This window comes from Armigeres subalbatus, chromosome 1, assembly GCF_024139115.2.
Source record: "Armigeres subalbatus isolate Guangzhou_Male chromosome 1, GZ_Asu_2, whole genome shotgun sequence".
Taxonomy (NCBI): Eukaryota; Metazoa; Arthropoda; class Insecta; order Diptera; family Culicidae; genus Armigeres; species Armigeres subalbatus.
In genome coordinates, this window is record NC_085139.1 from 275,421,490 (window position 1) to 275,434,483 (window position 12,994).

At 40.7% G+C, this 12,994-nt stretch overlaps 1 protein-coding gene and 1 pseudogene across 1 annotated transcript; both read right to left on the reverse strand.

Moving 5' to 3' along the window:
* Positions 1-2,566, reverse strand: part of LOC134207350 (zinc carboxypeptidase-like) — a 28,738-nt pseudogene extending 26,172 nt beyond the window's left edge.
* A 2,034-nt stretch (positions 2,567-4,600) lies between these two features.
* Positions 4,601-9,902, reverse strand: LOC134214566 (uncharacterized). Its single transcript, XM_062693914.1, has 2 exons — positions 8,725-9,902; positions 4,601-4,702 (listed from the first exon to the last, which is right to left on the reverse strand). The coding sequence occupies exons 1-2, from the start codon at positions 9,584-9,586 to the stop codon at positions 4,668-4,670; spliced, it is 897 nt and encodes a 298-aa protein (XP_062549898.1). The 5' UTR covers positions 9,587-9,902; the 3' UTR covers positions 4,601-4,667.
* Positions 9,903-12,994: the final 3,092 nt, after the last annotated feature.

Below are 12,994 nucleotides of genomic sequence, written 5' to 3' on the forward strand. Positions count from 1 at the left end.
CTTGATACCAGTCGTGCAGAGGGAAGCAGGCGCGAAGCCGGCAGTATGAACATGTCCGTCGAGTCCGGAGGCCCTCGCAACTCGAACGTCAGCGAAATCGGAATCTTTGCCTCCTGATATGCCCAGTCAATGCTTCCTCCGCTCGAAGGATAGATCGTCTCGTTCTTGCTGCCACCCTGGAACCATGTCCTATGAACGGCTGTTAGCGCAGCAATCGCTTTATCCGTGTTAGACTGCCGGTGCTCGTAGTTTCTAACTTTTTCTGACATAAGCCCGAACGGGAACATCAGTAGCTGCGAGTACGAGTGCAGTGCGATGTAGGTCCGGATGCGTTCCTTCTGTGCGTTGTTCAGAATGAAATCAGCCAGCGCCTTGGCTTCTGGTTCCAGTCGTAGCTGCACGGGTCCTCACTGGAACCGATCCCACCCCAGTTGCTGGAAAAGTTCCGGTTCAAATTTACGCCGCGGCAAATGCCGTACGGTTGGCGATTCTTGCGCCAAAGGCGATCACCCTCGAAGGAGAATTTGTAGCCATCCGGGTTGACGGTTGGGAAGAAGAACCAATCGTACTTGGTGGCGAGTTCGGCAATTTTAGGATCAGTTGAGGTGATGAGATGGTTGAGGATGAAGGTGGCAGTTGCCGGAGAGATCCATTCGCGGGCGTGGATTCCACCTTCAACATGGCTTTATTACCGGTTGCCAGGAGAGTTTCACTCCTTTGATTGGACGTCCCTCGTAGCTTTTTCCTAAAGTGATGACAGTTATGGAGGAGTGCTTCTGAGCGAGGTCTTCCATTCATGCATAAATTGTTTCCAGGTGGAAATAGTTATTCCAGTCGAACTCAGAGGGTGCTGCTGTAGTGGGTTTGACCAGGGGTATAGCAAAAGTCAAAATCACCGTATCAAACATGAAATACATACCTAGATATGTTTACTCTTTTATTCGTTGACTTACACAGATTTATAACTTAAAAATGATTTATTCCTCTGAATCGTGTAGTGCACTCATGTGCACGCCAAAAAAATGAGTCGTTTACAGGAGTTAACCCAGTTGAAACTCATGGAAAAAGGTCAACTGAATTAAGCGTGCACAAACCGAAAATGTCAGAATGCCCAAAACTGTCAGAATTTCCAAAAGTGTCAAATTCATGTTTACTACGGTGCATCTGTATGGGGTTGACAGCTGCGCTATATCCCTAAGTTTGACATTTTTCGCTTCTGCATCGATTCTGCGCTTTAAACGTTGTATTCCTACAAGAAATTTTAATTGGAATTGCTATTCTAATTGGGACACGCCGTAAATGCTTACCAACACTTGTCCCTTAACCAGAAACCGATTCAGAAAATCGTCAAAGTCGGAAACCTTGTTGGCAGCGACCATGATGGTCAGCTGTTGCCCCGGCTGTCGAGCATGGCCGTAGAATGTGGAACTATCGCTTTTGGCTTCCAGGTCTTGGAAAAGTTGCACGTGCCGGTCGGTTTCCAGTTGGACGCGATACAATCGGTAGTGGTCGTAGCGGGCACGGTTCTCTATTTCGACGACATCATAAGAAGCGTTGATGTTCGAAGGGAGAATAAGTAAAATGATTGCAATTTGAATTAATTGAAGGTACGATATTTGCTGATACTGATTCGGGTCCGTTCTTCTCGTGAATAGTTGGATGATATACGGTGAAGTTATCTATCGACGGGCTATCAATTTCAATGCAAATAAAAGTGGACAGTTGGGATTATCTTATCTTTTGAGTTTACTAATTGGTAGGTTGGTTGGCACTAATAATAACTTACTGAATGATATGCAGGTATTCAAATCTTTTGCTTCTTGAGTGAGGTTATTATCTTTCGAACAAGATTGTCTGATTTTAAATTTTTCACCACTACAGTTCAGGCGTGTTCATCCAAATATAAACAGTGCAGCTGATTACAGTAACGGTAAAAAATATGGACCTTCTACACATTTTTCAAGCAATTGTCATTGTCATTGCACCTATTTAACTTTCTGAAAGACGAAAATTGTCTGAAAATTTCATTTTAAGCCTTCAACCATATTTCTTTGTTGCAAAAACTAATCGATGTCCTGCTCATACGAAATAAATCAACTTCGTAATCCCTTTCACCAAATAATTTTATCAATTCAACCTCATTCAAGACGCAAGAGATTTTATTGCCGGCACTGCATATCATTCAATAAGTTATTAGCGGCAACCAACCTACAAAGCAGTAAGCTCATAAGAGAATCCCATCTGTTTTCTTTCATTTGCATTGAAATTGATAACCCGTCGAAAACTTCACCGTCTATCATCCATCTATTCAGAAGAAGAACGGACCCGAAGCAGTATCAGCATGGCGACCGATAGGCAAACATCGTACCTTTAATTTATTCAAATTGGAATCATTTTACTTATTCTCCCTTCGAACATCAACGCTTCTTCCGATGTCGCCGAAATTGAAAACCGTGCCTGCTACAACCACGACCGGTTGTATCGCGTCCAACTGGAAACCGACCGGCACGTGCAACTTTTCCAAGACCTGGAAGCCAAAAGCGATAGTTGCACATTCTACGGTCATGCTCGACAGCCGGGGCAGCAGCTGACCATCATGGTCGCTGCCAACAAGGTTGCCGACTTTAACCATTTTCTGGATCGGTTTCTGGTTAAGGGGCGAGTGTTGGTAAGCGTCTACGGCATGTTCCCAACGAGAATTGCAATTCCAAATAAATTTTCTTGTAGGATTACAACGTTTAAAGCGCAGAATCGATGCCGAAGCGAAAAATGTCAAACCCACTACAGCAGCACCCTCTGAGTTCGACTGGAATAGCTATTTCCACGTGGAAACAATTCTCGCTTAACTTTTCAAAAGGACCTAAATGACATTTTTTTCATGAATTAATTTGAATATGTACTGCAATCAATAGCTTTCATGTTGTTCTGTTGATTGCCCTATTCAAATTAATTCATAAAAAAATGTTATTTTGGTCCTTTTGAAAAAATAAAGCGAGAATTTATGCCAACAAGGTTGCCGACTTTGACCATTTTCTGGATCGGTTTTTGGTTAAGGGGCGAGTGTTGGTAAGCGTCTACACGGAAGCTTTCAAGTACACATTAATGGGTATTTTCGTACCCATTTTGAAGAAAAGCGGCATAACTCATTAAATGAGTAAACTCGATTTACTCATTAATGGGTATTCCCATTAAACTTCAAATAATGGGTTATTTTTGCTCCTGAATTTTATTGGCGAAATGGGTAGCCCCATTTTTTATTTTTGCAGATTTGAGGTTATGTTATATAAATAATGTGTGTATTTAAAAAAGTTCATATAGAATGTGTATAAGTGAATAAAGAACACCAACAATAAGTTATTTAATTTATTGTTGCTTTTAGAATCATTTTGCTTAAATTTTATTTCCAATTCAGCCGACGGGAAACAATCTCAGTTCATCTTCGTCTGACAAGGGCATATTTTCTCTTGTGGAACAAATTCATGGAACATTATTTCGAGAGCATTGTGTTCATGTTTGCACAAATTCATGACCAAGTTCAGGACACATCTGTATTGCACTGTAATAAACCAGAGAAATCCCATAGACACATTTATTTTGTATTGCGAATGCAAAAACTTACCCTCTGCTCAACGAAGTCACAGAGAACAGACGTTGAAGCTGCATTCGCAATGTTGTGTTTTCACTGCTCCTTTTGAAATAACTTTGGAATGTCGCCGTTATCACGTGCAGAATTAGCGCTAGCGTCATCAAAAACTGCCACTGTGCGCTAGTATCGTTATGTATGCAAGAGCAAACCAGCGACATCGTGTTGTCAAAATGAGATTGTGAGTTGCAATGTCGACGTCGATGGCGTTGAGGTTCGGTTTGTTTGTTTCACATGTTTTGCAAGAAATTTTGTTCGAGCTTCCATGTCTGTTCTCTGTGACGAAGTTTATAACTCGATCCACCACTCGAATCATTTGATGTCCAGGTTCCCGGCCGGAACAATTTCCGGATCGCACTGACAAAGAACGTGGCCTAATTTTCGTAATTTTGATGATGGTTTTTCAAAAGCAAACTCTTTTGCCAAAAATAATGGCTGCGATGAACAAATATTTCACGGGTAATGTTTACGCATTATCATTGATGGAAGGGGATGCATATATTGCGGTTAATCTACCCATTTCATATTGTAATGAAAAAGCTTATTTTTGACATCTCCATACTGATTTAAAAAATGGGTACTCTAGACTCTTCTACACTGTGCCGCCAAAGTACTCTTTAATGGGTAAAAAAGTACCCATTATGAAGTTAAATAGTTCAACTCATTAAAAGAGTAAACGACGTTTACTCATTAATGGGTAAACAACCTGTACGTCAAAAAACTAGTAAATTGCACCCATTATTGGAAAAAGATTTTTGTTGACAATGGGTAAAATTCACTCTTTATTATTTTAAAAATCGCTAATAATAAAATCTACTTTAATTGTAATTCAATCAATTAAACAGTAGTCGAATATTTACATTGAATAGAATCGTTTTATTTTACCAATAATAAATGATACACATATTTCAATGGCAGTACCGCCGAGAGTACCGCACCGCCAGAGCATTCTTTCTACGGGAACAGGCTTCACAAATTCAGCTGGCATCGACATTTGTCCGCAAACCTAACGTTTTTCTGACAATCAGCTGTCCGCGAAGATTGAAAAATTTCCATTTGCTGAAATAAATAGAAATAATATAAATTAAAACATACAAACCAAACAGAGCTAAAATAATTCTCACTTTAACTTCAGTTAGCTTTTCGTGACGGCAGTCTTGTGTAGATTTGCCGCAAACTATTTTTTCACCCATTAATGGGTAAAATCATTGAACTTGAAAGTGGACACAAATTACCCACTATCATTTTTTTTAAAATACCCATATATCGTCAAAAAATGGGTCCATTTTACTCTTTAATGAGTAATGCCGGGTTTACAGTGTAATGGGTACTTCCAAATGTCCGTGTACGGCATGTTCCCAACGAGAATAGACCTGTGCAGGAGTTCATGAAATTCACTCACCCGATGGATTTTGACATTTGAGCGAGTCGTCTTCTCGAACAAAAGTTCATTTTGCGTTCATTATGCGACCCGCTCAAACGTCATAATTTCTTGGGGGAGTTCATTTTGCGTTAGTCTACACTGTGCCACCAAAGTACTCTTTAATGGGTGAAAAAGTACCCACTATGAAGTTAAATAGTTCAACTCATTAAAAGAGTAAACAGCGTTTACTCATTAATGGGTAAACTGCTTGTATGTCAGATGTACAAGACCCGAAGTGGTCGAATTATCCGGCCACCATCTAGATACAATAATTTTAGGAAAGGATGTTGTGGATGGGTTTGGGTACCTAATCATTGTATCTAGATGGTGGCCGGATAATTCGACCACTTCGGGTCTTGTACATACTATCTGAATTATCACGCGCAGGTGGACAGGAGTACCTAAAGGCATCGTTATTTCTGGGCATCAAGGGGCTTGGTAGTTCCAGTTCAAGATCACTTTCAAAGCTGTGATCTGCATCATAATACGATGATTGATCAGAAGACTCACTATCTGATAATACTGGTTCTCTTGATGGCATTGTGCCGACAGGAGAGTTTGCAATGCTGGGTTGCGAACATGGAACTTCGGAACCTGAGAATATTTTTAACTTTGACACACCTTTCTCAGACAAGCCATTGCTCTGAGGGTACCGAGGGCTAGAAAACTTGAATTCAATGTTACACCGATTAGCGAAAGAGTCAAATGCAGAAGAATTGAACGGAACGTTATCACAGCGAACCTGAGTGGGATAACCATATGAGCAAAACAAGCGATCAAGAACTTCAATCACATGTGTAGCGGATTTTTCTCGTAACTTTTCTGAAAATACGTATCCAGAGTAAGCATCAATCACAGCAATGTAGTCACGTCCAGCATATTCGTACAAATCAATCCCAATACGATGGAAAGGGTATTCCGGTAAAGGAGCTTGAACCATTGGTTCTTTTTGTAAATTGCGAGTGAACTTTTCACAAACCGAACAACTTCTTACAAGCTCAGTTATGTCGTTCGTCATACCTGGCCAGAAGAATTGTGACCTGGCTCGGGATAGAGTTTTTTCAATTCCCAAATGCGGCGCGTGTAGCCAGTTAGAAATACACTTTTGCATTACTGTAGGAATAACTAAACGGTGATCTTTGAAAAGCAATCCATTTTCATAATGCAAGAAATCTCGATGTTTGTAGAAGAGCTGACCAAGGTCATCAAGCTTGTTATATGCCGGCCATCCATTTTTGACGTAATGAACAACATGACGATATCGTTCATCACTGTTAAGCTTTTCAACGTAATAATTGTAGTTATCTGAGGACAAACAAGCCTGTTGCGAGACCGTATGAATAACACCACTTAACTCTTCGCTATAGTCGGCATCGTCCGGTAGCGCAGCCCTGGAGAGGCAATCAGCGACTAGCATGTGTTTTCCAGGAGTGAACACGATCTGCATACCCGGATATTTCAGCAGATGAAGAAACATACGTTGGAGTCGAGGAGTGACCTCATCTATATCCCGTTTCACAAGTGACTCTAACGGTTTGTGATCGGATTGGACAATAAAACTACGACCATAAAGATAGTGATGAAATCTCTCGCATGCAAAAACGATGGCTAATAATTCTTTTTCAATTTGAGCCCACTTTTGTTCACTTTTCGATAGTGTTCGAGAAGAAAAGGCAATTGGTTTCCCATCTTGCATGATAACGCTACCCAGACCATCTTTCGAACTGTCCGTCTGTATGATTATAAACAAGTCGGGATCAAATATCGTCAAAACGGGCGTTTTAGTTATGGAACTTAGTAGGTCATTCAACTCGCGCTCATGATCAATGGTCCAGTTCCACTCAACATCATTCCTGGTCAGGTTTCGAAGGTTAGCAGTGCGTTTTGAAAGATTTGGGATAAATTTACCAATATACTTTAACAATCCAAGAATTCGTAGAACGTCCGACTTATTGCCAGGCTTAGGCATGTCAATAATTGCCTGAATGTATGATACATCAGGTGCAACTGAACCATTCGTTGCAATATGACCCATGAACTTCACTTTATTAGTTCGGTACTGAATTTTTGTTGGATTAAATCGGATATTGTTATCACGAGCTCGTTGGAGAAATATTGATAAAATCCGATCGTGCTCCTCGAAGTCTTTGCCGGCTATTAACATGTCATCAAAGTAAATTTCAACTCCAGGAATATCACCGAACAATTGAACCATACGTTTTTGAAACATCTCAGGCGCGCTACTGATACCAAAAGGAACACGATTCCATCGAAAACGGCCGAAAGGGGTCATGAAAGTGGTCAAATTGGAACTTTTCTGGTCAAGTTCCATTTGCCAAAAACCATTACGTAAATCCAAAACCGTGAACACTTGCTTACCGTTCAGGCGACATAGAATGTCTTCAGCTTTTGGAATCAAAAAATGTTCTCTCTTTATACACGCATTCAGCGGCTTAGGATCAAGACAGATCCTAAGGGAACCGTTGGGCTTCTCCACTATTTGCATGTTGTTGACCCAGTCTGTCGGGTAATCTACTGGACAAATGACTTCCTGTTCAACCATTGACTTAAGTTCAACTTTCAGACGCTCATGCAGGCTCATGGGGATTCGTTTCTTGTAATGAAGGACGGGTATTGAGTTTTCTTTAAGTGAAATAGAACATTTTCCTGGGAATTTCCCTAGTCCTTCAAAAACACTTAGATTCTGTTCTATAAAAGCAGTCTTATCTATGGGGAATTTCAAAACAGACTTGACAGTATTTAAACGCTCAACCAATCCGAAAGCTACGCACGTTTCAAGTCCTAGGATTGGTTCAAATGAATCATCAACAACAAGGAACTTCGCATTATGGGTGATTTTTTGATCGGGATCGAAACAAGGGAGACAAATACGACCATGTATGTTAACTTTATTAGAACTGTAATCTACAACTGTGGGAAGAGAGGCATCACGAACGAAGGGAACTTTTGATTGTTTCACACACATCAATGGAATACAATTTACATACGCCCCTGTGTCCAGTTTGAAGTCCACTGGATAATCTCCAATCAAATAACGCTTTGTCCACCTGACGCGTGATACCCTATCGATACCACAGTTCGAAATCATTCTATAATGTAAATGAGAAGCTCTAAATGTGATTGTATGATCTTCATTGGCATTCAAATCTCGTTTAGTTTCTTTACCTGATTCACGCCAATTGAGACTGTACACAAATATGGTATATTAACAATATAGTCCACTTTGGGAATCCCCATATATTAGGCAAGAGACAGCACATTCACACCATCTTGCGTCACAAAAGGCAGCTAACGCCTGAAAACGATAGCCAAAGGGTGCGCTAGTTGCAAAAATTACACTAATTTTACAATATTTGCAAATTTGGATTACGTATTACAAAATTTTATTTTCAACTCAGTTATAAAAATAAGGTCATGGGATGTTTTCTATCATATTATTTCGAATTTCTATACTGCACATTGAATCATACTTTTAAGCACCCCTCGGAATGTCTCTGCAGTACAATGCTTGCCTTTTGTGACACCGCGGCGCTACTGTGTTGTCTGCTCAAATCAGCCAGAGTGGACTATATTGGTAATAGAGTATATTTGCTGTACACCGACTCCCTATTTGGCTTACGTTTGTCATCAAACTTACGAACATTCCGGTTCATTCCATCTTCCATCTTCGGTGCCTTGCAAAACCTCCTGAAGTGACCACGTCGTCCACAAGCGTCACAGTTCACATTCTTCGCTGGGCAATGGAGACGATGTTTGGCGTTGAAGTGTTGTCCGCAGTTAAAACAAGCCGCACTCCTTACAACTGCTATCTCCTCCTTCATTCCATTCGCTGGTTGTTCGATGACGACGTGCATCTCATGGTGAGCTTTGTTATCCAGTATTTGTTTATTTTCCGAGGCTGCTTCAAAAATCTTGCATGTTTCTACCACACTTCGCAGTGGCTCGTCTTTTCCATCCAGTAGCTTTAATTGGAGTTTTTTATCCTGAACACCAATTATGATGCGATCTCGTAGCATCCGATCGGCATATGAAGCATTGCACGCTGAACATTCGTATTCACAATAAGCCAGCTGGGTTCGAAGAGCTGTTTCAAAATCCGCAAAAGACTGCTTCTCTTTTTGGACAATCATGTTGAACTTGAATGCCTCCATGGCAACGTTCTTCCGCGGGAGACAATAATTATCGAATGCCGTTACTACATCGTCCAACGTGCGTACAGGTACAGCTCCAGCAGCAGGTGCAGCTCCAGCAACAGGTACAGCTCCAGCAGCAGCGGCAACACCGAACATGCTATCAATACCACCGTCATTCGGGAAAAGTGTGTTGTATATTTCCACTCCGCGTTCTCCAATGAGCCACAAAAACGTGGCAATTTTGTTTTTCTCCACCTCGGCATTCTTGTTGCTGGCTATCATGTATATATAGAATTGCTGCTTCCATCTAGGCCATTCTTTGGCCAGATTCGTACAATCCAATGGTTGTGGCAGGCGTTGCTCCATTTTCCTCTTCACTATAGACCACTGAATTTTTTAGTTCGAACGTTTGTTTACTTCTGTCATACTTCTGACATCGACACCGATCACTTTCTTGCAGTTGACAGTCAATCGTCCCGATGAAGCTTTTTCGCGCACTTTACTAGATCGATGAACTTTCGATGCTTCTCGAATCGGATCGATGAACTTTATGGATACTGTATCGATGAAAATTCGATGCTTCTCGAAGCCGCTCGTATCGATATGTGCCGCAAGGCTTGCGTGAACCGCAATTAACACGGAATACACTTTATTAATCACTCGCGAAGTTCACGACAATTAATTCGTGGGCAACCACCACACACCACTTCTGACACCATGTAAGAAGTGTCGGAATAGTGCCAATAAAACACGCGGATTTATGATAGTGCTTATGATTGTTTATTGCACGAACGCTCGATTAACACTGAAAGCTATACAAAGGATTTGTTTCTATCTCACTGTGTTGCCAGTATTTCAATATTGTTACATAGCGAGTGATTTTTACCCGTTATCTTAGAAAACTTTTATTGGAAAATGTGTAAAAATCACTCTTTATTATTCAAAAATTAAATTCTCCCGGATATAAATATTGAAACTAATCCTTATTATTAAACGACAAACATGTTAATAAAAGTAAGCAGAAAAATAATATTATTTATTCAATAAACGTAAATGCACATCATAACTTTAAACAAATCATTAGTTGTTCTTTCCACCGTTGGCTCCAAACTTTCTCACCTCTACGTACTCTCCTGATTGGAACTACTGTTATGCATGATCAGACCGGTGCCGTTGACGGTATTAGCAGATTCTAATATACTGGAGCACGGGATCTGTTGTTATCGGCAAAATCGGATCAGAGTAACTCCTATCGGTACTTCAATTTATGACTGCATTGTGCATCGAACTGCAGAGCACCTTGAGCAGCTGCACCAGGAGCCCATGCCGGAATCGAGGGTATTCCTCATGACCGCCAATCGTCTTCGGCTGTCTGGTACACTACCAGCAGCTGCCCCTGGGACCATTGTTGGATTCGAAACCGACACCGTCTTCGATTTCTCAATGTTTGGAACACCAGCAGCTGGCAGCCTCAGGAATCAGTGCCAAAGGTTTGCTGAAGACGCATCTGTTGTTTGCTGATAAACGTCTCAATCGTCGGGCTGGAAGAGACATAAATTAACGAATATTTAATAAAAATAATCGTAATTAAAGCAAGAACTCTTACCTCTTCGACCATCAGCATCTTGGTTTGTTTGTTCATAAATTTTAACTTGATTTTCACTCTTTAATGAGTAAAAACATGGAACTTGAGAATGGGAGCAAAATACACATTATGAAAAAAATATAATTACTCATTATTTTGACAGTTTCATATATTGAAAAATTATAGGTGGTTTTTACGCTTTAAAGAGTACTGTTGGGTTTACAGTGTATTGCAATTCCAAATAAATTTTCTTGTATAGGAATACAACGTTTAAAGCGCAGAATCGATGCCGAAGCGAAAAATGTCAAACCCACTACAACAGCACCCTCTGACCCCACCTGGAAACAATTCTCGCTTAATTTTTCAAAAGGACCTAAGTAACATTTTTTTCATGAATTAATTTGAGTACTGCAATCTAAAGCTTTCATGTTTTTCTGTTGTTTGCGCTATTCAAATAAATTCATGAAAAAAATGTTACTTAGGTCCTTTTGAAAACTTAAGCGAGAATTCTCGCTTAACTTTTTAAAAGGACCTAAGTAACACTTTTTTCATGAATTAATTTGAATACTGCAATCAATAGCTTTTATGTTGTTCTGTTGATTGCGCTATTTAAATTAATTCATTAAAAAAATGTTACTTTGGTCCTTTTCAAAAGTTGAGCGAGAATTTATGCGTGGATGGATGACCTCACTCAGAAGCACTCCTTCATAACCGTCATTACTTTAGGAAATATCTACGAGGGACGTCCAATCAAAGGAGTGAAACTCTCCCGGCAACTGGACAACAAATCCATCTTTGGTGAAGGTGGAATCCACGCCCGCGAATGGATTTCTCCAGCAACAACCACCTTTATCTTTAGGGCCGATGTCCACGTAGCGGTTTTTTTCGCTGCGTGTACGCTGCGTTCACGCAAGGTACCCAGCATCAAATGGAGTAATGCACACGTAAACGTGTGCACGACTACATTTGATGCTGGGTAGGGTATCCAATCATGGTTTGAACCAAATGGCAGAAGACATGTTACAGCTATTTTTACATATTGGAAATGCAAACAAAATGCTCCTGCTAGGCGCATGCAGCGCTCGTAGCGGACAGCAGCAGAACATTACTGCAATAGGACAAGACCAGTGGCATTCTAGCTAAAATTCCGCTTGAGGTCCTTTCAAATTATTTCAACAACACTAGTACACCTGCTGGTATAAAATGCGATATTGACACTATCAAACGAGAGGTGGCGATGCTGCGTATTTATATCCATGAGATTTTGCACGTACAGCAGTGACAGCTGTTGTTGAATGGCGTAAGTTATGAATGTTACTTCCCAGCAAACAACCAGTTCGACGTTAGACACTAGTTAGGGGATGTTAGTTATGTTGCAGTGCAAATACATAACCATTTTTATGATTTTATGCTGTTGCAATAGTATTCGTACGTGTATATTTCAATTGTGACAGTTTTGCTTTTGTATGCAGCCGCACCAAGCCGCACTGCTGAGGTGCTGAAAAAAAAAATAATGATGGAAAAAATTGTCCAAGCAATCAAATCGTTTGGTCCGCGCGGTTGGGATCCGCTTCTTCCAATGCCGTGCCAGGTAAGTTTTGTGTTGTTTGTTTATAAAAAAAATGAATTGCAAATACTTTTATATTTACAGAGATCGTGTGGATGCCGGCATCAATCTGGTGGCAGAACTGAAGTAAAATCCATCGATGGCGGATGCGGTAAATTTATCAACTTTAGATTTAAAAATCGGATTCGAATAAACCGGAGGCTGCTGATCGAGCTGCCGACGATGGTCATTAGTGCTGTGCTACTGTTTGTGATGGTAGGTAGATACTTTAAGAGTGGTTTTCCCAGAGTTTTTCGTTCGGACAAGTGGAACTAGCGGAAGAGATTGTGGAGGAATTCCCATTGAAACTCCTAAAGGAATTCCCATAAAAACTCTTGGAGAATTACACAAGAAACTTCTGGCGTAACTCCCACAGGAATTTGCAGAGGAACTCCTGGAGGTATTCCCAGAAGATCTTCCGGAGGTATTCCCAGAAGAACTTCCGGAGGTATTCCCAGAGGAACTTCTGGAAGAATTCTCAGAGAAACTTCTGGTGTAATTCCCAGAGGAATTCCTGGAGGAATTTCCGGAGGAGCTTCTGGAGGAATTCCCAGAAGAACTTCCGGAGGTATTCCCAATAGGA